This window comes from Phragmites australis, chromosome 17 (genome assembly GCF_958298935.1).
Source record: "Phragmites australis chromosome 17, lpPhrAust1.1, whole genome shotgun sequence".
Classification (NCBI taxonomy): domain Eukaryota; kingdom Viridiplantae; phylum Streptophyta; class Magnoliopsida; order Poales; family Poaceae; genus Phragmites; species Phragmites australis.
Genome location: NC_084937.1, coordinates 17337412 through 17364069, shown reverse-complemented (window position 1 = coordinate 17364069; position 26658 = coordinate 17337412). Strand labels below are relative to the sequence as shown.

The following is a 26658-nucleotide window of genomic DNA, read 5'->3' as shown; positions in this document are numbered from 1 at the left end:
AGGCTCTTAACCGACATGGTTTTTCATTTATTTATTTGTTTGCCCACGCAGCAAAAAGTATAAAACTGCAAAAGGATGCTGCACCTGCGCAAGCAACTGGACCCAATTTCGGCGGATCATTCACACAGGTGTCGTGTACCTGCGCACTCCGCCACCGCCATGGCCTGGCCCGACGCGGTGAGATGAGCAAATGTGCGTGTTCTCCTAGTCCTCTCTTCCACACGTGCTAAGTGGGTAAAGGAGATAATCTCTTTTAAGTAGGTTTTTCCTCCATTTGCACTAGCAAGCTGGGACTAAAAGATTACACATCCATCTTCACATGGTTGGACCTTTGGGATTTATTTGAAATTACACAAATATAATGGGTCAAGCCTATATATTCTAACAATCCCCCACCAGATCTCAAAGTCCCACAAAGATTTACTTTTTTTCTCAATACTGTTTGATATACCAGTGTTTTGATGGAGACCTGTTAGGGTTGAACATCCACCTAGAACATTAAGCTACACTCATTCACAACTTGAGCAATGAACTATGCCTTGAATTACAAGTTTTGTGCAAACAAGTTTACTTAAAGTCATAACTGATACTTGGCTGCCAGTAGGCTACCCCGCAGATGGAGCATATAAGTCATACTCCATGGCCTCTTCATGAGTTTATTAGAGATCACCCAAGTCTTATAGACTACGACCAACAGTCAGGCTCATATAGAGTTCTTTCAAGAATGCCCTATAGGTTAGCATCTTTGCTAATTAAAGCCAACAGAACAAATTAAGACAATAGCCAACATGCCTTACAGATTCTGAGAGTATTGCATCTTCACTCGAGTGGGTTATGTGCTACTCTCATTTAGTTAACCAATAGCTTGTTCTTTCCAGGTCCTAATTCACGGGATTTCTGATCACATAAGTTGGGTTACCACTATGGTATCACTCATATGGGTCTCATACCTATCTTCTTTGATGCATTATCTATCACATTTCGTGATAGTCCCTTTGTAAATTGATCTGCCAGATTCTTAGCCTTTTGGATATAATCCGACGCTATCACATCGGAGTTTCTCGGTTTTCTAACATATTTTAATTGTCTCTTTACATGTCTTCAGGATTTTATGTTGTCCTTAAAACTGTTCACTTTAATAATAACCATTTGATTATCACAATTTATAAGGATAGCCGGTATCAGTTTTTCAACAATTGGTAAATCCATCAAGAGCTCATGCAGCCATTCTGCCTCAACAATGCTTGTGTCTAACGCTATGAGTTCTGCTTCCATGGTTGATCTCGTCAATATGGTCTATTTGCAAAACCTCCATGAGACAGTAGCACTGCCAAGAGTGAATACATATCCACTTGTGGCCTTGATCTCATCAATATCGCATATCTAATTTGAATCACTATAACCATCCAGTACTAATAGGTCCCAGCATAGTGATGTCCATAATTCACAGTACCTGGCAAGTAGCGCATGACTCGATCAAGCGCATACCAATGGTCATCACTCGGGTTAGAAGTAAACCGATTCAATTTGCTCACATCAAATGAGATATCAGACCTTGTAGCACTAGCTAGGTACATGAGTGATCCGATTATCTAGGAATATCTTAGTTGATCTCTAGCAATCCTTTTATTCTTTTGAAGTATAAAACTAGGATCATAAGGTGTTGGAGCAATCTTGCTGTCCATGTAGCCAAAGCAGCTCAAGATCTTTTCCATAGAATGAGATCGTGAAAGTGTAATCCCATTCTCACCTTTGATCAACTTGATGTTTAAAAATCACATCAGCCTCTCCCAGATCTTTCATATCAAAATTTTGAGAAAAAGTTGACTTAACCTCATTAATCACATCAAGATTTGTCCCAAAAATCAATATGTCCTCAACATACAAGCACAGAATAACTCCCTCAGCCCCACCATGGCGATAATACACACATCTATCAGCTTCATTAACTGCAAAACCCACATATGTTAAAGTTCCATCGAACTTCTCATGCCATTGCTTAGGAGCTTGTTTGAGACTATACAAAGATTTCAGCAACTTACATACCTTGTCCTCCTGATATTTTAATACAAACCCATCAGACTTATCCATATAGATTTTCCCATCCAACTCTCCATTAAGGAAAGCTGTCTTAACGTCCATCTGATGAACGAGAAGACCATATGAGGCAGCCAAGGAAAGTAATACTCTTATCGTGGTCAGTCTAGCGACATGTGAATAAATATTAAAGAAATCTTGGCCTTCTTTTTGGATATAACCCTTGGCCACAAGCCGAGCCTTATACTTTTCGATAGTACCATCAGTGCTAAGCTTCTTTTTGAACAACCATTTGTGTCCAATAGGTTTACAACAATCAGGTTGATCTGTGACTTTCCAAGTCCCATTGGTGAGAATGGAATCCATCTCGCTACAAACTGCCTCCTTCCAGTAGTCTGCATCTGGAGATGCAAATGCTTCTGAAATAGACTTGGGAGTGTCATCCACAAGGTACACAATGAAATCATCACCAAACGATTTTATTGTTCTTTGTCTCTTACTCCTTGGAGCTTCATGTCATCCTCCTCAGGAATTAGCTCATATGTATGTTCAGAATACTCTAGTGGTACGGTAGGTTCAAGAATTATCTCAGCGGTTTGACTAGAAGTATTATGTATATTCTTCATGGGGAAAAAAGTTCTCAAAGAAAGTAGCATCTGTAGACTCCATAATTGTATCGACAAGCATATCAGGTACCTCGTATTTTACTACTTAAAACCTATAGGCAATGCTTCGATGCGCATATCCCAAAAAGACACAATCCATTGTTTTAGGTCACAGCTTGCACTTTTTAGTTATTGAGACATTGACTTTCGACAAGCATCCCCAAGTGCACAAATAAGAAAGTGATGATTTTCTCCCTTCACATTCTTTATATGGAGTTTTCACCTTATTCTTAATAGGAACTCTATTACATGACACGAAGTCTACAAAGCATCCCCCACCATGCCTTAGATAAACTCGCAGTGTCTAACAAGGCATTAACTAAGTCAGTTAGGGTGCGATTCTTCATTTCAGCTACCACGTTTGATTGGGGCAAATAGGGAGGCGTTTTCTCATGAATAATTCCATATTCCTTACAGAATAAATCAAAATCATTAGAGAAATACTCTCCACCACGATCCGAACTAAGTCTTTTGATTTTTCTTTTCAATTGATTTTCAACTTCTGCCTTATAGATTTTAAAGTAGCCTAGAGCCTCATCTTTCGATTTCAATAAGTACACATAACAAAATCTAAATGTATCATCAATCAAAGTCATGAAATATCTTTTTCCACCCTTCGTCAATACACCATTCATCTCGCATAGGTCTGAATGTATGAGTTCTAATGGTATCAAATTTCTATCCTCGGCTGCCTTGTGAGGCTTATGAGGTTGATTAGATTGCACACAACTTTGGCACTTATAACCTTTGATAATGGAAAAATTCAGAATTAAATTCAAGCTAGAAAGCCGAGTCATACAACTAAAGTTTTTGTGACATAACCATGAGTATCAAACACTAGCCTCATCTCTATTAATATTGCTACAAATATGGTTCACAGATTTATTGCAGAAACCAGAAAGGGAAAAGCGGAACAAGCCTCTGCACTTATATCCTTTACCAATAAAAAGTCAATGCTTAGAAACAACTACTTTATTGGACACTAATACCACCTTAAACTCATCTCAATAGAGAAGGGAACCGCTAACTAGATTATTGTTTATTGAAGGGACATGCTGCACATTCCTCAGTTGCACGATCTTTCCTGAAGTAAATTTCAAATATACCGTGCCAACACCATGAACAGAAGCCTGAGACCCATTCCCCATTAAGATGGAAGAATCCCGAGCGGCCTGATAAGAAGAGAACATTGAAATATCAGCACAAATGTGTACATTAGCCCCAATATCAATCCACCAACTGGTAGATTGCTTCACTGAAAGAACAATAGGTAAATTACTATACCCATTAGCTCCATCTCTAGTGTTACTAATGATCACATTGACAGACTTGGTGATCATTCCTTGATTAACCTTTTTCCCTTTACAGTCTCGGCAATCTTTAGCCCAATGGCCAACATCGCCGCATACGAAACAAGATTTATCATCTTTGTTTATCTTATTCTTCTTGAAGTTAGTGGTTTGTTTGGTCTTGTTATTTTTTCCTTTGAACTTGCTGTTAGAGGATTGTTGCATCACATTTGCGCTAGATTGTCCATCACCTCCTTTGTTATACACATCATTAGCCCAAACTTTCTCCTTAACATCAAGAGACGCTATCAGACTCTCAACACAGATTTCTTATCTCTTGTGTTTTAGAGCAGTGGTAAAATTCCTCCACAAGGGAGACAATTTGTTAATGATGCCCCCAGCTCCAAACTTATTGGGTAAGGCACACTTTAGGAGTTCAAGTTCCTTTACAATGCACTGTATCTCATGAGCTTGCTGGACTACCAATCAATTATTGACCACCTTGTAGTCATGATACTGCTCCATGACATATAGTTCACTGCCTGCATCTGACGAACCAAATTTTGCATTTAGTGCATCCCACAACTCCTTTGCATCCTTTATGTGCATGTACACATCACGGAGACGATCGGCAAGAGAGCTAAGAACACATCCTACAAAGAGTGTGTTGACTTCCTTGAACTTCTTCTCCTCATCAGGGGAAAGAGTTCCTTTAGGACTACCAGCAGCAACCCAATAGCAATTCATAGCCATAAGCTACAGAGTGGCTTTGACCTGTCATCTCTTAAAGTGCAAACCGGTAAACTTGTCCGACCTCAGTGCATCGGCAAAACCAGACATCGTTAAATCAAAGTACCTACAATAAGGTTTTTGGATTGTTGGAAAAATAGTACTTTCAGATTTAATTTAATTCAATTCCTGATATAACATGAACAAGATATGGAGATAATCAATATCGACTAGGTTTCGACTAGCTCCGATGAGTCTTGACTAGATTCAACTATCACTCGGGTAGGGTTCAACTAACTCTGACGAGTCTCGACTAGATACTCGAGTAGGATTTCGACTAACCCCAAAGAGCCTCGACTAGATACTTGAGCAGGATTTTGACTAACCCCAAAGAGCCTGGACTAGATACTCGAGCACAATTTTGACTAAGTGTCTAATACAGATTGCAATGTAAGTACCCGATGGCGACGTGAGATGCAGAGGCCCCGTGATGTCGATGCAGTGGACGACAACGAAGATGATGAAGTAGTCGAAGTAGATCACAATGATGTAGATGAAACTGATCGTGAGCAGTCGCGACGAGCGCTTCCCAAAAACCCTATTCGCCCTCTCCCGGTGCAAGATCCCAAGAGCGATGGGTTCCAGAGACTTTATCTCCCATTCGTCGGTGCACGCTAGTGCAGTGGGATGGAGTAGACTATATGCGACGAAGCAGCAGTGAGAAATTGGCAACCCTAATTGCGTATATGCGTCTCTTCTTTGTGGCGACAGTTGACAAATATATATATAGGGAGGATCGAGCGGTTGAGACACGCCACGATCAGACTCATTTATGCGCCACGATAGGGCTCTTAACCGACACGATTTCCATATATTTATCTGTTTACCCACACAACAACAAGAATAAAACTACAAAAGGAGGCCGCACCTGCGCAAGCAACTGGACCCATTTCGGCGAACCATTCACGCAGTGCCCGTGCCCTCCGCCACCGCCTCAGCCAAGGCAATTAGGTCCTCTCTTCCACACATGCTAAATGGGTGAAGGAGAGAATCCATTTTAAGTGGGTTTTCCTCCATCTCTACTAGCAAGATGGGACAAAAAGATTACACATCCACCCCTATATGGTTGAGCTTTTGAGATTTATTTATAATTACATAAATATAATAGGTCAAACCCATATATTCAAAATATAAGGTGTAGCATAGGGGACACCACATCATTTGTCCTTCACCACCTAAACGTATGTATATTAGCAAAGATATTGCGCAATGAGCTTAGTAACATCAGTTTCATGTTGCACTAATCTGGAAACTCTGTTAATATATGACCAAATCACATCATAGTTCTACTTCTCTTATTTTATTTAGAATCTATAGTTAAGAGCTGTCTTCTCTGTTGAGTCCTAGGACATAGAGATGTTAATTCGGTAAAATAAGTTATAATTACTTTCCCTTTGGAAAGACCAATATCTAACCTAAGTTTACACCTGCTAATTCTATACTTTAGGAATAATGTGCTCCAAATGCTCTCCCCAAAAGTGAAAAATAAAGGCAATTTCGCACAGAAGCAACTATATAATTTACATGGAAAAACAATATATATCCGAGTACCAGTGCTCTTTTCTTTGCGCCATTGCGTAAACACAAACACAATAGTGTGATAGTCATTTGAGATAAAAAGACTCCAATGGAGAACCTAAATGTCATGTAGAAAGTCTTATTTTCAATGGCATTTTATTCCAACAAGTCCTAAAATTTATTCCCGCAACTACAGTGTACCACTACTGCAGAAACCCCGTTCACTGTTGGCTCCAAAACCACCTTCACTGCCAATTTTGGAGCCGACAGTGGGCAACAGGTAGTGATAGCCATAGACTATCATTGTCGGCTCGGTGGACCGACAGTGAAGGGCCTTATCACTGCCGGCTGAAGGATTCAGCTGGCTGTGTTTTGCCTCTCCTCCCACCCCTCCTCCCTCTCTCTGTCCTCTATGTACTCCCTCTCACTCCTCGATCTCACCGTCTCTCTCTCAATACATGCATACAATGATACATATATTTAATGTAAATCAATAATAACCTTCATTAATACATAGTAATGAACACATATTTCAAGTCATAGGCATCGACAAACACACATATATACATAATAGTTCTCACAGGTCACCCCCTGAAAAGTCGGTCAAGTTCAGCCAGTCCAGTATCCCCCTACCTCTACCTCTACTTCTCCCGCGATGAGGACCGCGTCTCCGCACTGTCGACTATTGGCATGTGTACATCCGGGGACGCGAAGGGGGGGGGGGGGAGGAGGGCGATGGTGGTGGAGCATTGGACCTGACCACGCCTGATCGACCGCAACGCCTAAGCTCCAGGCTCACAGGCGTGTCAAAGACATCGAAGTCTGACGCCTGAATGCCTCTACGGTTTGAGCCTTCGGCCTCCTCCATAGCACATTGACGGGCCACCCTCTCATCCTCCTCCTCCTGGGCACGCTTACAGAATGTAGCTTCTTGCTCCTCCGCAGCGCACAGCTGATGGGTTAGCCTCTCATCCTCCTCCTGGGCACGCTTCCTTGCCGCTGCTTCTTGCTCCTCCTTCGCATCATCGTTGGAAGGCCATCCCGTTGATACCAACTTCGCATCATACATAGTAATTCATATCATTCATTAATAAATATTAATTAATGACATACATTAATATCGTGTCATTTGGTGAAATATAATACGTTGTCAAGCCCCTTGGTAGCCTTCTCCTTGTCGCATACTCTCGACTAGAAGGAATGATGTCATCTGAAGATCTGTGACGTGTGGACGACACGATCAGTTCATGAAACTCACCGTTTGGGTTAATAATATGTTCTAAGAAAAACCCGGTGATCTGTTCTTGGAGGGCATATATTTCTGCAGGTTGTAACGCATTTGTGTGTAGTTTTGAGCGTTGCGTTTGAAGAATCGAAAGAATTAGTTCTTGAACACGTATAGAAATTGAGAAGAAAATATCGATATGTTATTTCATACCTCAAGATCATTGAACCTAACAACATATCTGTCCAGGCTGAATGTATGCATGTTAGTAACAACATAAAATGCACAGAGATTGTTGCCGGCTGCCTACCTCATACACTTCAAGAGGAAAGGATTCGTCAGTGGAATGAATTGAACATTTTTATTCAGTAGGAAATGCAAGACATGAATATTCCTTGCGTACCGGAAAGTCAGTTTTTACATCATATGGCTTCCTGAATGGAAAGTAGATGATACTCTTTTTTTGGTATCTTGTGTACGCCCTGTACGTGAATATGAATACCAATTAAACTTAGATGCAATCATCAAGAAGATTAAATGATCGAGTTAACCTGTTTAGCATATCGATGAGGTGTTGGTAAGTCGTCTGATCTCTCTTTTGTGAATCCAAGACAATGGTCTTGCTCAAGTCTGGGTGGATGACAAAGAGGATCCAATGAAAAATGCAGAATATGTCACCATAGCAAATTAGTACTAGAATCGAGTTACCCATAAAATGAGGACGCCCTGACGCGCAAACATGTACTCATAATTGTAGGGTAAGAGTATGAATTTCTTGTATTGGTGGTGAAGCAGACATTTCAATGGGTAGTCCTCAGTGAAGTCTGGATTCTCTCTTATAAGTTTCTGGTTCACAAGCCCAGGATCGATGAATCCTACTTGCTTATCTAAGTCTTGTTCGCATGCTTGGATCTCTATTGTACGAAAGAGATAAGTTAGCTATGCAATTTCAAGGTACAAGATCATATAACGTGAATTATATGCATAAGTCACTTATAGAGTCCACACTCTGACTATAGCCACGTCGAGGGCATTTGCCTTATACAATTCATACAAGTCCTTGAAATACACCCATAAGGAGCCATCCTCATTGAGAAAATAATCATCTGTATATCTTACGGGGAACGCCTGAAAACCCTGTCTGGAATGCTCCAAGTACCACTGATGTAATCAGCGCATTTGAGTTGTAAGGTTTCTTTCTATATCTGGTTTGACCAAAGGTTTGGTCAACTCAAACGGCCATGTAACATCCATCTTTTGGATATCCGCTCCCATAGTAAGCCGTGCTAGTTCCTCTACTGTTATTCTTGATTCAGCTAGGAAGTCCACAATGCTTGGAGCATCCTTAATGATTGGGCCTGACTTGCTCTTGGTCTGCTTCTTGCTGATGCATTCATAGTCAGTCGGTGGCTTTCTTGAAGCCGCCCCCGTCTGTTTAACTTTGGCCATTTTCGTGAAAAATTTCACGGCATCTTCAGGCACAACAGGCTTCGGTGGAGGTGGTGGAGGATGAAAATGAGACGTGACACTGGCACCCACAATCTTTTTGGTTTCCTCATCAGTGAGTGAATAGACATCCTTGTGTTCCACCAACTTCTTAGATGCCACCAACTTCTTAGATGATGTCGTCTGCTTGGATGCTGTGGAACCTGATCGTGTTTTTCGAGCTGATGGCTGGGTTCTTGATAGTGCTGGCTTCTTGAGCGGTGGACTTCTTTGAGGCGATGGCTGAGGAGGTGGACTTCTTCTAAGAGATGGGTGAGGAGAGGGAGATCTAAGATGCGACGATGGCCCGAGGTGTATTGGAGAGTAGAAGTTCTCGGGAGCTGTCTCTGGTGGAAACACTATGTAGGCCATCTCCCACACGATAAATATGTGCTCGTTCTCTCCTATAGTGTTCGCCCCCTCCTCTACGGGGCAGTCCAACTCAACATGGCAGTATTGGTCAACTGCCTCATCTACTTTGACGACAGCGTAGCCCTCCGGTATTGGACGTCCATGCAATTGTTCATGGGAGCCACGGAGATAAGCCACGCCAGAAGCCACCTTGATGGTAATGTTCCTAGCACCAATGTGTAGTTCACACGATGTTCGTGCTGTGATGAGGTCCATGGGATAAGTGATGGAGTCAGCTCTCAGAACTCTTGTAGACGCACAGCTACTCCGACAACCACTGGGGCTGGAGCGCGCACCATCAGGAGATGCTTTCAGCCATTTCTGTTCGCTCACAATGGCACCGCGTTGACGCATGAGGGCTTGGGACACTGCTTGTGCTATTTTTTCTTCTGTATGTTCCCTCTCCTTTTTTTAGTGCTTATTCAAGCATTTTCATCATCCTAGCTTGTTCTGCCTCTTGTTCTGCATCTCTCGTTGCTTGGGATCTCTTTCGACTCTTGTAACTGTCGACATCACCTGCGAATCCATATTTCCAACCCATCACCCCAATACCTCGTGTGTGACCACCATGCTCCTTATTTCCCAGGGCCAAGGTGAGCTCGTCCATATCCCTGTCTGGCTTGAAAGAGCCTTGTGAAGACTGCTCGCAGGCTCCCGCAAGCTTTTTTGCAAGATCTTATGTCGCTTCCAAGTCTTTGGAGGTCGTAAAGGATAAACTTCCATCAGATGAGTAAGAAGCACCCCTCCCAAGAAGGAAGTGTGTCAATCGTTCGCTCCAGCCCTCCGTCTCAGGTGTGACACCTCTCTCTCACAGTTCATCTAGCTATTGTTGCCATTGCCTTTCTTTCCTCACGTACCCATGACTGCCGACTCTATGGGGGTACATGTTATTCTTCGAGTTTACTTTGTTCACCTCACTCAATCTCTGTGCTTCTTCCGACAACTTGTACTCTGCAAAGGCTTGCCAATGATCTTCCAGTTGCGGCCATTTGCGGAAATCTGGCGTTGTACCTTTCTACACATACGTTATGTTTAGTGCCCCCTTCCAGTTCTTAAATGAAAGGTCCATGATCATTAATGTCTTACGCTTAACTACTTCCATATCTATCTCTTCAGGGAAGTCAAACTTATCTAAAATCTTGGTCCACAAGATGTCGTTCTTGATCGAATCAGGAACCACGTGCGGATCACCTCATTCACTAGTCCACAATCTATAGCTGATAGGCACATGGTCCTTAATAGCAATCCCACAAACTGACTTGTATGGCCCCAGAACTCTCTCTGGTGTAGTTGGCTCCCCTACTGGTGAGAGCTCCGTGATCACAAATCATCCCGTAGGCATCTTGGAGGGACCTCAGACACGATGCCACTCCTGGGATTGCTCATTGTCGTGACCCTCCGGAGCATCAAGCATCTGCGCATAAGTGAAAAAACTATTAGGAACCTATATGGTAATATGTACAATAGATGCATTCATCTACTTATGAATTACCTCATCGCCTCCACAGGCGTCTGTTTGGTCCAGGTTGAGGTAGTGGCTCGGGTTACCTTCTTCAATGTTTGACGGCGATACTACATCTTCTTCTAACACCTGGCCTGGATTGGCGGTTGGTGATGCCATCACTTCCTGGGAGTTCTGCATACGATGACGATGAACTGTTGAGTATTCTAAATATAAAGAGTAGAGGAAGGAACTCTTAAGGTCAACCTCAGATAAGGCGTCCAGCTCGTCTTGAGAGAAGCTGTTCTCTGAACTAGTAGGACTGGCACATAAATGCTGACTTGAGAAGAATGCTTCCTCTCTAAACAACCATGTTGAAGCATCCTCAAGCCATATCATCATCGCCACTATATATATATTTTCCTATCACCATGCCACCCTTTGTACTTCTTCTTTCTTTTCTACATGCATGACTCTAGCCTTGTGCAATGCATACATGAGTAGTATGCAATGCTTGGCAATGTGATTATTTTCTCCTAGGCAATGATTAAGTAGTGAACTCCCTTGTGAATTTTGGATTATAAGTTTCAATTGTATACAGATGCTGTTTGAATTGGATGACAATCTGATACATCAATCATACCTCATTTCTTCCTATTGGTTCTCAATAACCACATATCAAACTGCCCAATAATAGCATGCATCAAGCAAACATCAGTCGCAATTAACATACATGTGCTATGAAAATAATCACAATGGATGAAAATAAACTGCATCAGTAAAGAACAAACTGCATCAAGCATACTACCTGCTGGTTTTTGCACTCTAGCAGAACAAACTTTACACCACTACCAGGATAAACTGTGAAAAGGGACCTCTATTACCAATTCGGTCTATTACCAATGCAACTATGATACATTATCATCTAGTTCTACTTTATTAATCACAATGGTGTTTCAGCACAGCTCATAGTTCCAAGTTCCAAACTGACAGCGGTCGGCGAGGCACCCAACACCAAGAAGGGCGGGGGATTTACCTTTGCTCTATCGGTCGGCGAGGTGGGCGGGCACGAACAACGACGGCATGAGCGGGACAGCGGTGTAGGGGATGGAGATGAGGGTGTAGGGGATGACAGTGTAGGGGACGGAGATGACGGTGTAGGGGATAGGGGTACGGGGGACATCGGTGTAAGGGACGGAGACGGTGGCATCAGCTCCAGGACAGGAACAGTGGGGCTCCAGAGACAGGGATAGCGGCCTCTGGGACAGGGACAACGGGGCTCTGGGGATAGCGAAGTCGGGGAGGATGCGGCAGGGATGGCGGTGTCGGGGAGGAGCCGGCAGTGTCGAGGAGGCGGCGGGGACGGCGGTGTCACGGAGGGCACAGGCAGGGAAAATTTTTCTAAGTGTCAGAGGCGGGCGTCGAGCAATATAGGGTGGCTTTCATTGCTGGCTCAATTTGAGCATCGACAGTGAAAGGGTACCTTCACTACCGGCTCAATATAACGACCGGCAGTGAAAGGGTACTTTCACTGCCGGCCCAATAAGTCCACCGACAGTGAAAGTAGTTTCACTGTCTGACTAATTTGTATACCGGCAATGAAATCCCTTTCCCTGCTGGTAGCTTGGGGTGCAAAATTGTTTCAAAGTTTCACGCGCGCGCGAAGAGACTTGAACCCACGACCTGCACAAGTAAGACCGAACAAAACGCTGCGCTACTAAAAAGATTTCGATTTAATTTGTACTATCTATACTTATTAACATACTATTGACCTAAAATCCTAATACATATTTATTTAAATTTGAACTTGCTATATACCAAAATTATGTTTTGTATATAACGAAATTTCCTGGTTCAATTTTCTAATACAATAAAGAAATAAAATAAATATGTTCATAACTATAGGTAATTCATTAAAAATTGAAAATAAATATGCTCATAACTATAGGTAATTCATTAAAAATAAAAATAGTAATACATAGCAATAGTGCTAGCTTGTGCTATTGCTAATTCATTATTAAAAATAAAAAATCAATATGCTCAATAATAAAGACACCTTCCACCATAAACTAGAAACTGAAGGTTCTATAACAAAAGTGAGGTATATTAATTGCATCTAAAACAAATTTAGCTACTTTGTCTTAACGATTCGCCTTTCATTATGATCACGGTGTAGATAGGGAGGTTTGTCGATGTCTTCTATGGGACCTAGGTTGACGTCCTCTCCGAGAGTAGGTAGCGCGTTGAATTGATTGTAGTCTTCCTCGTCAACAACATTCTCCACACCGATAATCCTTCTTTTTCCTTGAAGAACCACGTGGCGCTCCTCCTTGTTAGCCGGGTCTGGGTCCTTTACATAGAAGACTTGCATAACATCATTCGCAAGTACGAATGGTTCTTCTTTGTATCCAACGAGTTTTTGGTCCATTGTAGTCATACCGTACTTGTCGATCTTCACACCTATTGGGAGTCTGACCCATTGGCATCGGAAAAGAGGAACCTTTTAACACTCCATAGTCGAGCTCCTAGATCTCCTTTAGGAATCCATAGTAGGTCTCCCTATTTCCATTGCAGTCGTAGGCATCTATAGGGACACCGCTATTTTACTTGGCGCTCTTATTATACTGAGCTCTCGTATAAAATGTATAGTCATTTATGTCATATCCTTGGAATGTGAGGATTGTAGTTGACGGTCTGTAAGCCAACACAATTATCTGAGCACACTCTATCTGCTTATACATCACCTGTCTACGTAACCAGGCGCCAAAATGATCTCGATGCTCTCACGCGATCCAAACATCGGACTTCCCTGGGTTTATGGTGTGTAGCATCTTTTGGTGTTCTTTGACATATGGGTCCACTACAACTGATTGTTGTAGAACTGCGAAATGTTCTTGCGTGAATGAAACGGGGTCGTTAGTACAGAATGAGTTTGCACCTATCGTCCCTTTCCCCTGTAGCCTCCCCTCATGGCGAGATACAGGCACACCAATTGATTTGAGATTCTTGTAGTCGACGTACAAATCAATGACCTCCTCAGTTCCCTAGCCCTCGGCCATGCAGACTTCCGGTCAATTTCGGTTACGAACATATTTCTTTAGAACTCCTATGAACCTCTCGAAAGGGTACATCTGATGTAGAAACACATGGCCAAGAATCTGTATCTCTTTCACAATGTGAACAATGAGATGCACCATGATATCAAAAAACGATGGAGGGAGCAACGCCTCAAGCTGGGATAGAGTCTCGACCATGTCTTCCTACAGCTTATCTAGCTTGGTCAGATCGATGGCCTTCTGTGATATCGCGTTGAAGAACGAATACAGCTTTATGATTGGGTTTCGGACCAATTGCAATTGGAAGCATCTGTGTCATCATCACATGACAATTATGAGACTTCATGCCAGTTAATTTCAAATCTTTTATGTTTACTAGTCTCTTTATGTTGGTGGAGTAACCCGATGGAACTTTGATTTCATGCAAGCACTTGCACATTGCAATTTTCTCCGCCTTGCTCATACTATAGCTAGCGGGACTAAGATATTTGTCGTCTTCTTCCATATCTTCAAGATGTAAATTCTGTCTGAGTTTGTAACATCTTAGGTCCTTCCGTGCTTGGAGTGTATCCTTTGTTTTGCCAGGAATGTCTAGTAACTTACCAATCAAGCTATCACACACATTCTTCTCAATATGCATGACATCGATTGCGTGTTGAACCACCAAATCTGGCCAATAAGCTAAGTCATAAAAACTAGATTTCTTTTTGAACATAGGAGCTCTAAGATTAGATTTTGGAATCGGTGTACTCCTGTGTCTCTTTCCAAGGATAACCCTAAGTCCCTTTGCCATGTTATATACCTGTCTCCCAGTGCAATGCTTAGGAGGTGATCGAGTCTCAACTTTCCCATCAAAAGCACTCCTGTTGTTGCGGTATGGGTGATTCTTGCAAAGAAATTTATGATGTCCTAGGTACACCATTTTTTGGCTATTCTTCAGCCACAAGCTCTCTGTTTCATCCAAACAATGCACGCATGCACAATAGCCTTTGACAGTCTGGCCCGATAGGTTGCCGTATTGTTATGAACAGCATTGCGCGTAGGATGAAGTTCTCTTGTTTGTATGGATCTCATATCTGCACACCATCGTTCCATAATATTACAAGATCTTCCATTAATGGTTTCAGATATACATCGATATCGTTGCCAGGTTGCCTCGGCCTGGTATCAGCACCGGCATCATAATGTACTTCCGCTTCATACACAACCAAGGAGGAAGGTTGTAGATACATAGAGTCACAGGCCAAGTGTTATGACTACTGCTCATGTTGCCGAATGGATTCATCCCATCCGTACTCAACCTAAATCTTATGTTCCTCACATCTTCTGCAAAGGGCTCCTTGTATTTCCTATCGATGTTTCTCCACTGTGTAGAATCAGCGGGGTGTCTCAGCATTCTATCATCCTTGCGCTCCTCGACGTGCCACCGCATCAGTTCAACATGCCTTTTGTTTGCGAATAAACGCTTCAAACTGGGGATTATAGGAAAATACCATATCACCTTGACAGGAGTCCTTTTATTCTTTCCTTCACCATCGATATCATCACGGTCACGGTTGTACCGTGATGCACCACAGATGAGACACGCTTCCAAGTCTGCATGCTCTCTGCGATACAGCATGCAATCGTTTGGATATGCATATATTTTCTGCACTTCCAACCCCAATGGGCACACAACCTGCTTGGCCTGGTATGTGTTTTCTGGTAGCACATTTCCCTTTCGAAGCAATTTCTATAAGAACAGTAACAACTCTGTGAAGTTTGTATCAGACCACCCGTTGCTTGCCTTCAATGGTAGCAGTGAAAGCACGGTATGCAACTTTGTGTGCTCCTTCTCGTACCCTGGGAACAACGGTGTTTTAGAGTTATCTACCATACGCTGGAACTTTTGAAACTCTCTTTCATTGGTGAAGTTCCCCTCCCCATCGCGCAATATCTGCTCCAGATCATCGGCGTCGGTGTCGGTCAACATCTCCTCTAGATCATCATCGACTAACGTATCTCCGGCAGGCGGCATACCAGTGTATTTGTCAGCCGGCATATCGGTGCATAAGTCTTCGTCTTCTCTGCCAATGTATTGCCCTTCCTGTACGATCTCAGCTTCACCGTGCTCGGTCCAACGAGTATAGCTAGGCATAAAACCCTTTGGCATCAAGTGGGAATGTATCTGCTGGGTGGTGGAAAACTACTTCTTGTTCTCACAATTGACGCATAGACAGCACATGTATTGAGACTGTGTATTTAACTTGTGAGCCACGGCTTGTACCAGGAAACAATTCACGCAGTTCTTGTACTCTGCGCTTACACGGCTCGTATCATACATCCATCTTCTGTCCATCTACAATTATATTATTATTGTAAATCCAAATTCATAACATCTAGAAGATTTTGCGATCACCAACAAATAAATTACCTCGTCATCTCTTACCGGCAATTGGCCCGGGTTGGAGGAGCCGCATTTTGTATGGTTTCGTGTATACTTCCGATGAGTATTTGTTGGTGCCATCCCTAAAAAGTTTCTTTATTATTCAACCCTTTTGTAGGACTAATTAAGTAAAAATAAAAAAATACGCTCATACATAAAATTTATATATTAGAGCTTGCTAATTAAATAAAATATAAAATATATAATTGGATCTTGCTACATACCTAAATATCATGGAGAAATTTTTTAATTCATTAAAAATCAAAATAAATAAGCTCATACCTAAATTTTTCATATAGGAGCATGCTAATTAATTAAAATATAAAAATGTAATTGAAGCTTGCAACAAACCTATATATCATGGCTAATTTTTCTAATTTATTATAAATCAAAAATAAATATACTCATACCTAAAGTTTCTATATTGGAGCTTGCTAAATTATTTAAAATATAAAAAATGTAATTGAAGCTTGGTATATATCTTAATTTTATGGATAGTTTTTCTAATTCATTAAAAATAAAAAATAAATATGCTCAAACCTATAGCTAATGTAAATCAATAATAAAGACACTTTTCACCATACGCTACTAATTGAAGCTTCTGTATAATAAATGAGATATAATTGCATCTACATTATCTTAAAACATCATGGCTATAGGTGTATCTCCATCTTTTCAAAATATAGAGCAATTTAGCAAATAAAATTCAATTAGAAATGGATTGGAGATGAAATTACATACCTTGGAACACCTAGGGCATGAGGATTCCTAAAAATTTGGAAGCCACTAAGAACTTGGTGACAAAAATGGCTGTCACCGAACAAACAGAGCTCCTCTCTGTTGTATGCTCGGGCTTGAGAAAGGAGATGGCGACTTTTATATAGTCGAGACATCACCGTCGACTCATATAACAAGTCGGCAGTGAAGATGAGAGCAGGGCATCAGTGCCGGCTCAAGCCAACAGCCGATAGTGATATCCTTATCACTACCGGTTCGTAAGCTACGATGACTATATTTTCCCGCACGGCTTATGAACCGGTAGTGATGGTCCGGTATATATATAAGAGTTTATGTAGTAGTGTACAGATCATTTTCTTCACAATAGATTGATTGTAAGTGAAAAGAAAAATCAACGATAAAATCTAAACTAATGTGTCTGATCATCTAATGCTTGCTCTAGAAATAAAATTGAAAAATGCAGAAGCATTTCTTATCCTAATGAAATAAATCAAGAAATGAATGATGCCATCGCTCCAATCCAACCTCAATTTGCCATGCATTAATCCTAACTCCAAGTGACATTGTGCTGATGAGACCGCTGGCTCCGCCATCTGCTGATCTGCGTCGTACTTCAACACTGCGGTCACATTCTCTTCCGGCTGCTTGACGCTGGCATGGCCGCGGTGCTCCATCGACACCGGCAGGTCTTGAGGCTTCATGTCAAACGCATCCAGGAACGACGTGGCCTCAATCTGGCGGTGCTGCCCCAGCTGCTCGCCGAGCGCCACCGGCGACCCGGCCTTGACGCTCGTCGCCGGCTGTCCCGTCGTAACAGAAGTAGTCGTAAAGCTGATGCGGCGGCGGCGGAGGATGGTCATGGTCGTCGACCTTGAGAACATGGTACTCTTGCGGGTCATGGAAGACAACGCCGGCGCGGGCCGGACGGGTTCTTGACCGGCGTAGATCGCGTCCATGGAGACGACATTGTCCGGACCAGGCACGGCGGCGGTGGTAACCGCAGGTAGGAGCATGGCCGGATCGGCGAGCGGGTCCGCGGCTGCCGCCTGGCGGTAGATCGCGATCTGGTGGTAAACATTGGCGAGCTCTACCCTAGTCATGTTGAGCTGTTGCTCGAGTTCTTCGATGATGCGGACGCAGCCGTACGTGGACGGGGTCGGCAGCGCGGGCCCAAGGAAAAATTTATCGATAAAATTTTTTTATCGGAGGTTAGCGACAAACAGGATTATCGGATTTATCGGAATTCTATCAACGATAGACAAAATATTTCAGACAAAATTTGAAAAAAAAAAGCTTAATTTATCTAGAAAATCACATAGATTGCATCCAAATCATTTGACTAAATAATAACACATAAATAAATTAGAATTGAAGGGGTGGTCTAGCGGCCTGCGGACCGACGTTTTCTTGCTCGCGTGTTGGATTCGGAAATCAAAAGATACCAAATTCAAAAATTACCGATATTTTTGGCCGATAAGTAAATTTACCGGCCCTCGCCGATAAACAGGATTATCGGGTTTATCGATTTTTTTTTTTTGGCGATAATTTTTTCACTGCGCGGGCCTCGGACTGGTAGATGAGCGTGTGCATGGCTTCGGGGCCGAGCTCCGGGTCGATCCGGTGCAACGTCTTCTGGATGTTGCTGACGCCGAAGAGGCGGTGCGCGTTAAGGAAGCGGCGCTGCTGGTCGGCGGGGAAGTAGCGGGCCAGTGGGACAGCGGGCAGTCCGGGTTGCACTTGCGCCGCTGGTACTTGCACGCCGCGCACGCCTGGTTCTGCGCGGTTCCGCCGCCGCTGCCGCCGGTGGAAGGGCGCGGGGAGCGGGAGGAGAGGGCGGATGACGCTGAGGAGGTGGAGGCGGCCGAGCTGTTGGCGGTGGTGTCGACGTGGAGGAGGAGGGTGTGGTGCTGGCTTGGAGGAGGAGGGGGAGGATGTCATGATACGCGCGCGTGTGCGGCCGGCGAGGTCGGGGGCCTCAGCCTCAGTGTTTAGGATTCACATGGTGTCTATATCCCACCAATAGACACTTAGTAACTGCACACTTGTTTCACACATATTAAATCAATTCAGGATATAATAATATGAAAAAATAAAAAAATAGCATAACAAAAGAGATATTTGCATACACAAAATTCATAAACATGATCGTGTAATTTCAAGAGGGAGGAGGATAGTGAATACCTGGACATAAAGGCGGAAGGGACTGTATCATTCAGAGTTGGCCATCCGTAGTAACACTGTGAGGAGGTTCAAGATGGTGACCGATTTATGAGGGGATGAAAACAATTCTCGCATAGTATCTTGGTGTAAAGATAATGTAACGGAGGCGACTTCCATGGTAGACACCGGTGGAGGCAACATGTGGACGGCACCCCACCCTCTCTAGAAAGTCGACGTTGTAGATGAAGTGCGGAAGGTGATGCACCCTTTGGAGAAACTTGACGGTGAATGTATGGAAGGTAAATATGGGACGTCTAGATATGGAAGGTAAATAATTAGAGATTGAATGTATTTTTGGAATGTATGGAAGACAAATAATGAGATATTGAATGCATTTTTGGAATGCATGGAAGAAAAATATTGAACGTCTAGGTATGGAAGCTAAATAATGAGAGAATAAAAGCATTTTTGGAACGAGAAAAGAGATACAACTTTGTACGGTGACCGTTTGATCAACTCGTATGGACGGTGAAGATCGATCGAATCTGCCACAACTCGTGCATTTTATAAGAGTATAGATATAGATATTGATTATCAAATCTTCAAGATTCATGAGAAATTAAACCGTTCACTATTGTCGGAGGTTAACTCCTGTCGCAGGGATCCTGAGGGATCCCTTTTTAGAGATTCGGTCGGGGAGATGATTCTGAATATGTTTGCGGGAGAAATAAATGGATGTAAATGCGATGACAGGTGGGGTGGAATGATCTAATGCAGAAAGGAGTAAATGCACTGGAGGGATTTTAGACAGGTTCGGGCCGCACTGAGCGTAATACCTTACTCCTGTGTGGATGCTATAAATGCCCTGAGAATGTCTCTCAGGAATGTGCTGGTTACAAGAATGTCTACCTATCCTAGAGCTTCGGGCTCCTTGTTCTTCGGTGGTCTCAACTTCTATGCTTGTACGAAGGTGTTCTTTGGTCTCTGAGCAAGCGCTTGAGAGTTCGAGCGTTCCTCTGTCTCAACTCAGACTCTCTCCCTTTTGTCCGTGCCCGTTAGCTCCTTAAATACTCGCCGGCAGTGGCGTGCCCCGAAAGGGAGGGCACGAGTTCCAAGGCACCATAAATGGAAAGGCAGTCATCATGGCCTCTACGCGAAGTGACGAGGGTTGAAAACGCGCCCCCCGCCCGGTCTTCAGTCGTCATAATGGCGTTGGCAATAGGCGCCGTGGAGAGGGCCCATCGGGCAGCCGCAGCGCGGCTCGGTGTGCCCATTCGGTCTTGTACGCCTGCCACACTAGGGCGGTAGGCGGGGCGCCTCGGGCCTCGCGACGCTATCCCAAGGCGCGCTGGATGACGCGGGATAGGACCCGTGCATTAAATGTCCCCACGCCCTTCTGCCAGAATATGGCAGGGATTGACACCGAGCATGGCGAGAGCAGTTGGAGGTGACAGGCCACGCACCCTCTTAAATGCTGCATCAGGCCTTTCACTGGCTAACACCTCATCGCTGGACCTCTGTGGGGGCCACCGATGAAGGACTTCTTAGGCCGTTGGGGAACCGAGTGCTCGGGGGTCACTGTTTACCTCCCCGGGCACTCTCTCCCGGAAACGCCCTCTCTTGGTCCTCGGGGAACCGAGTGCTCGGGGGCCACTGTTCACGACCCCGAGCACTCTCTCCCGGAATCGACTGCTCGGATCTTCGGGGAACCGAGTGCTTGGGGGCCGCTGTTCGCAGCCCCGAGCACTCTCTCCCGGAACTACCTTCCTTGGGTCCTCGGGGTACTCGGGTGCTCGGGGGCCACTGCTCATGGCCCATAGCACTTTCTTCCCAGTCACTTGGTCTTCGCGGATCATCGGGGAACCTGGGTACTCAGGGACAACTATTCGTGGTCCCGAGCGCCTTCTCCCGGGACTTAGCCTTTTCGTACCTCGCGGAGGTGAACCCCGCGGGAAGGCGCCACGTGGTGGATTGCTGGCCTGGTCTCGGGATTCGGGGACCCCTGGTTCCTGATTCACCGACAACTGTGAAACTCCGATGTTGTAAACAAAGTCTTAAAACACGACATACTTGAGAACCAAACATATTTCATAATCATTCATAAATAGAATATCCTTATCACTGAGGTTTACATCTACTCATTTAGGGATGAAAGCGGTACGAGAAAATTACGACCAGTCCCGCAACAGTTTCCCATTTTTTTCCGATTATTTTTGTTTTCCTAGTTGTTATGTGGGAATGGGATGGGAACGAAACTGTGATGTCCAGAAATGGAGCCAAAAACGGTTACTGCCTCATCCTGCCATTTTCTGGGAATCCCGTTTTTCGCTCGGAGAATCCCATTTTTACCCCATTTTGCATTTCCTACAGGCCCAGCCCACAACTCGTCAACACTAGCCTGCATCTTGCAACTCGGCTGAGTGACTGAGTCGGCTCCTCCTGCAGTCCAGGTTCCGAGTACCACCGCCAGAGCGCCACTCCATATCTCCCAAGTCCCGCCGCCGCCACTCCGCCTGTCCGGCGGTCCTATCGCCATGGTGCCACCAGCCTGCCCTCGCTGTCTAGCCACAATGAGCAGCACGCCCCCGACGGTGCTGGCAAGGGGATGCCCTGGCGGGGGCGGGGTGTCGGCATTGGCATCCACGTCGGCCAGCGAGAGCATGTTCCTCCATCTCAATAACCTTGACATCAACGACGATGATGCACCTTCGTCGCAGGTTCCTACGAGGTTTGTGAGTCCGATTTGCTTGAGTGAAAAGTTTCGCAGCCATCTGTCTGCTGCTGCCTATGTTGGCTCAGTGTTCTATTAGAAACTGTAGAGATTGGTTATAGATCATGTAGTGATGTGAAGTCCTAAATGCTGGTATGTGGAGTTTTGTCTACTCGTTATTCGAATTGTGGTGAGGTTTGGTTGCTCTGATTGAGCATGCTTAGTGAAGCGTAGTTTGCTTATGCTTCAATCTGCTAGCATGAATTAATTATTACTCGTGAGGATGATTTTGGATTACGCCTTGTTGATCTACCATCCTGATTGTGTCAACCATATGAGTTAAGATTTATCTAATGCCTCATAGAGTGATAACACAGATAGTCTATTTGAGTTGCATATTATACCCATGTTAATGTGCAAAACATAGCTCATATGGCTTTATTACTCCATAGTCCTATACTACGGAGCATGGATATTAGTAGCTAGTAATGTACAATCTCGCTATACTACGGAGCATGGATATTAACAGTTAGTAACGTACAATCTCGCTATTATTCATGTGGATTTTTCTACCATGTTGCTATAGGTTAGCTAGACAGACTTTCTTTAGAGTGTGTTCATATTTAATCACAAAAATTAAAATTTGGAAATTTGTAGCAGAAGTTTCTACTTCTTAACAATCTTTTGTATCCATTCATTTAGTTGCTTATCTACTGGTTGGTGCTCACCGGCCTTGCCTCGCCTCGCCGTTTTTCTAATTTACAATCTAGCCATTAGATGGTTGTTCCGTGAGCCTGTATAGCGTATTTCATGATGATTGGTACATACTTGTAGATAACGTATATTCATGTTACACATTTTTCTCTAATGGTGTGTTGTTGTTTATGTAACTGATGTAATTACTATCAAACAGACAAGAACAACTCAAATTTGTTTTGCTGATACATTGCTATAAAACTTTTATTGGTGTATTGTTATGGCAATTGAGATTACAAACTCGAAATGGACGAGGTAAAGTAGAGTTCTCCTAAAGCAATAGTGACTAGACAATCTAAAAACAAAATAGTTGTTTTTCTACATTAGCAGGGTTCAGAAAGTAAATATAGTTGATTCTATGAGAAGTTTTCTAACTCTATAAGATGTTAAAGTTCTAATTAGATGGAATTCTATGAGATTTGGTCTTCCCGATTTTAATCACCGGTTTTCATCCGGTACCGACATATTTTCGCTCAGATTGGTTCATTTTCGTATAACCGGCAATCCCATGTTCGATTTCATTTCTGGTTTTCCTGTTTTTGTTTTAGTCCGGTTAAGAAAATATGAAAGTGAAAATGGCTATAATTTTTCTAAGCTTCTTGTTCGTTTTCATCCCTGCACTACTACAAAAATCATTTTTCGAGACACCTAGAGTGCATTTTCATAGGTAGCTTATTTGAAAAATCATCTGCGTAGTTAGCGAAGGTCCACTGTGGTTATGGACTGCCTGTAGAAATATATTTTCACAGACGGTTCCTTACATGAACCGTCTATAAAAATATGATAATTATCACATGTGGTTAATATAAGAAACCATCTGTGTAAAAGGTCACTTTCATAGGCGGTTTACATAAGGAATCGTCTGTGGAAATGAGTGACTGGTTATCTTAAAAAAAATTATAACTTTTTCATATGAATTTGGATGAGGACAAACTTTATATAAAGATTGTACCACTGGACGAGATCTACAACTTTGTAGTTGAAAAGTTTTTTATTTGAAGTCATTTAGATGCTCAGATAATGGTTCAAGAACCATTATCTGAGCATCTAAATGATTTCAAATGAAAAACTTTTCAACTACAAAGTTGTAGATCTCGTCGATGGCTACAAATTTCTATAGATTTTGTGCTCATCCAACTTAGTATGAAAAACATATGAATTTTTTAAGATATATTGTCACTTATTTCTACAGGTGGTTCCTTATGTGAAGGAAGGTTATGTGAGGGATGATAAGGAAGGTTCACGTGAGCTGAGGGGTCCCGGGTTCGAGTGCTAAGAACCATACGCGTGCGTATTTCATGTGAAAAATCGCGTGACTTGTGACTTGCGATGTCACGACCGTGAGAGTGCATGGTCGGTTAAATTTTTTTTTGGATAAAAAAATGTCGATTCGAGGACCAATTATTACAGACGATCCGCTTAAGAATCCGTCTATGAAAATTGATTTATACAGACGGTTCGCTTAATGAACCGCCTGTGGAAATCGGTTTCTACAGGCGGCCCTTTTAAGGAACCGTCTGTGAAAACTTATTTTCACAGGCGGTTGCTTAAGTGAACTGTCTGTGGTAATATATTTCCACAGGAGGCTCTTTTACGCCTGTGGAAATCGTCCATTTCCACAGGCCTTTGATTACAGACGGATGCGCTAAACGTCTGTAAAAACGAGTTATCAACTGCCTCTAAAAATAGTTTTTTATAGTGCCTTAGGCCATGCCCACCCGTTTCCCTTCGGGGACCAAAATCCCGTCGTGAAGGAATTTTCGTTCCCTTCAGCACTCCAACGGTTTTCCTTCACGGTTCCCTTCACGACGGGATTTTCAGGGTCATTCCCTTCAGGACGGGATTCTCTCTCCTTTCCCTTCGCGATTCCCCTTGAAAGGAAGCTGTCGGAGATGAAAGAAAATAAGGAGAATGAGAACGAGAGAGGGAACGGAATGAAGAAAATATGGTTAGAAATGATCTAAGAATCATCAACCATTCCCATCACATGCAACGGTTCATCAGGCCACAAACGACCACCATACTCAGAATGGGAAGATGATCCACCTCCGACCCCACTGTCAGCCTTAGGACGTCCTCTCCGAGAAAAACTCTGGAAACCATCTGCTTCCGCCCGATCGCCACCACAACTGCGCCGCTGATTTTGTACTCGATTTGCTCGCGCACCCATCGATCCTGTACGTCCTCCCGCTGTTCCGTTGCTTTGGGTCTTGTGCACTCTGAACCACAGGTCCACAGCCTTGTCTCCCCGAAACCCTCGCCTAGGGGTGGAAATGGATGGCAGGAAATCCGAATTATCCGATTCCGTATCCGTTAAAATACGAATATGGATATCCGTATTCGTTTCTGAAATAGATACTAAAATGGATATATCCGAATTCGTTTTTGAGATTCGGATTCAAATGTGGATATCCGAATTCGAGATATATCCGATTCGTATCTGTATTCGCCAACCAGGGAACTAAATTTTGCTAAAGTTTTAGAAATTTCAGATTTGAACGAAATTCCAACCCAATCAAATTGGAACAAATTTCAGTCAAATTTCAGTTAAATTTGATCAAAAATTTAAATTTCCAACATGAATTTTGAACAAAATTTCTAAAATTCCGGCCCAATCAAATTATAACAAATTTCAGTCGAATTTTATCAAAAAATTTCAAAAATTTAAATTTCCGAACTGAATTTCGAAGATCGAGTAGATATCCGAATACGGATTCGTATTCGAACTATCCAATTCATATTCGTATTCGAGGATATCCGGATCCGTATTCGTATTCGGATTAAAATATGGTAAATCGTACTATCCGAATTCGATTACATGCGTATTCGATCCGCTTCCATCTCTACCCTCGCCGTCGTCGAAATCCCGGCAAGCTTCCCATCTCTTTTTTTAACAATGGAAAGTGTTCCCGCTTTTTACATCTACCAATTCATATAGCCTGTATTTATTATTACATCACTTTATCATAAAGAAAATATGGAAAAAATAAAAAAAATAATATTAACCGCATAGCCTATATAATTAGCTTCCCATCTCTTGTACATCTCAAAGCTCATTAATTCTTTGGATTCTGATGAGGGTCTTGCCCGCGCCGTCCATGAAGTCATAGTTGTCGACGCGGAAGGCGACGCTGCCATCGGCGCCGTACACCGTGCAGCCGTTGCCGTTGAACACCAGCGACTTCATCCACAGAGTGTACACCTGCTCGCCCTGCAGGCTTTGACACTCATCGGCGGAGGGAGACGATGAAGCAGCAGGCAATGGCTGGATCTTGGCCATTGAAGAGGTCGAGAAGCTGGCTGCAGTTCTTTGGTAGCTAACTGCTGTGAGGTGATGAGGATGCGATGCCAGTGCCTGGCCTCCCGTATATATTTATAGGTGCTTGTAATTTTTTCCTGTTTCGGAAACCTGGTTGAAAAATCAGTTGGATTATTGGGCACTCGTTCGTATGCGCGTCATGCGATATGATATAATAGTGCTGTACTAAAGTTGTTTATGCTCGATCTTGCTTTGGACGAGTCAGCAGTTGATACCACGTTTACCTAGTGTGTGGCTCTGGAGTTTGGACTAATCTAAGCATGCTATAGAAGGCACATTATTACATAATCAGTTATCAGTAGTGGTTTAAAATCATTATCAGAGATGGATTTTGAATCGTTATTGAGTAGTCGGTACTGATAGTCAGTTACTATCGGTCCCATTTTTAGAACCGATACTGAAAGTTTCTATTATCGTCGGTTCGTGGCTCCAACTAGTAGTGTTGTCATTTTTCAAAAAACAAAAAAAAATCTACTAGAAACGAGCCTGCTCGTTGTATCAAGCTGGAGCCATCTTCATTCCAATCTACTCACAATAATAAATATTACAATTATCTCACAGAGCAGACAACTGAGCAATCGAAATCTAATAAAAAAAATTAGACATCCAACAGAGCAATCAAAAGCTAGTACTA

General features: G+C 43.1%; 1 protein-coding gene across 1 annotated transcript; it reads right to left on the bottom strand.

Moving 5' to 3' along the window:
* Window positions 1-24688: 24688 nt before the first annotated feature.
* LOC133896925 (protein LURP-one-related 4-like) lies at window positions 24689-25985 on the bottom strand. Its single transcript, XM_062337558.1, has 2 exons — window positions 25793-25985; window positions 24689-24966 (listed from the first exon to the last, which is right to left on the bottom strand). The coding sequence occupies exons 1-2, from the start codon at window positions 25983-25985 to the stop codon at window positions 24689-24691; spliced, it is 471 nt and encodes a 156-aa protein (XP_062193542.1).
* Window positions 25986-26658: the final 673 nt, after the last annotated feature.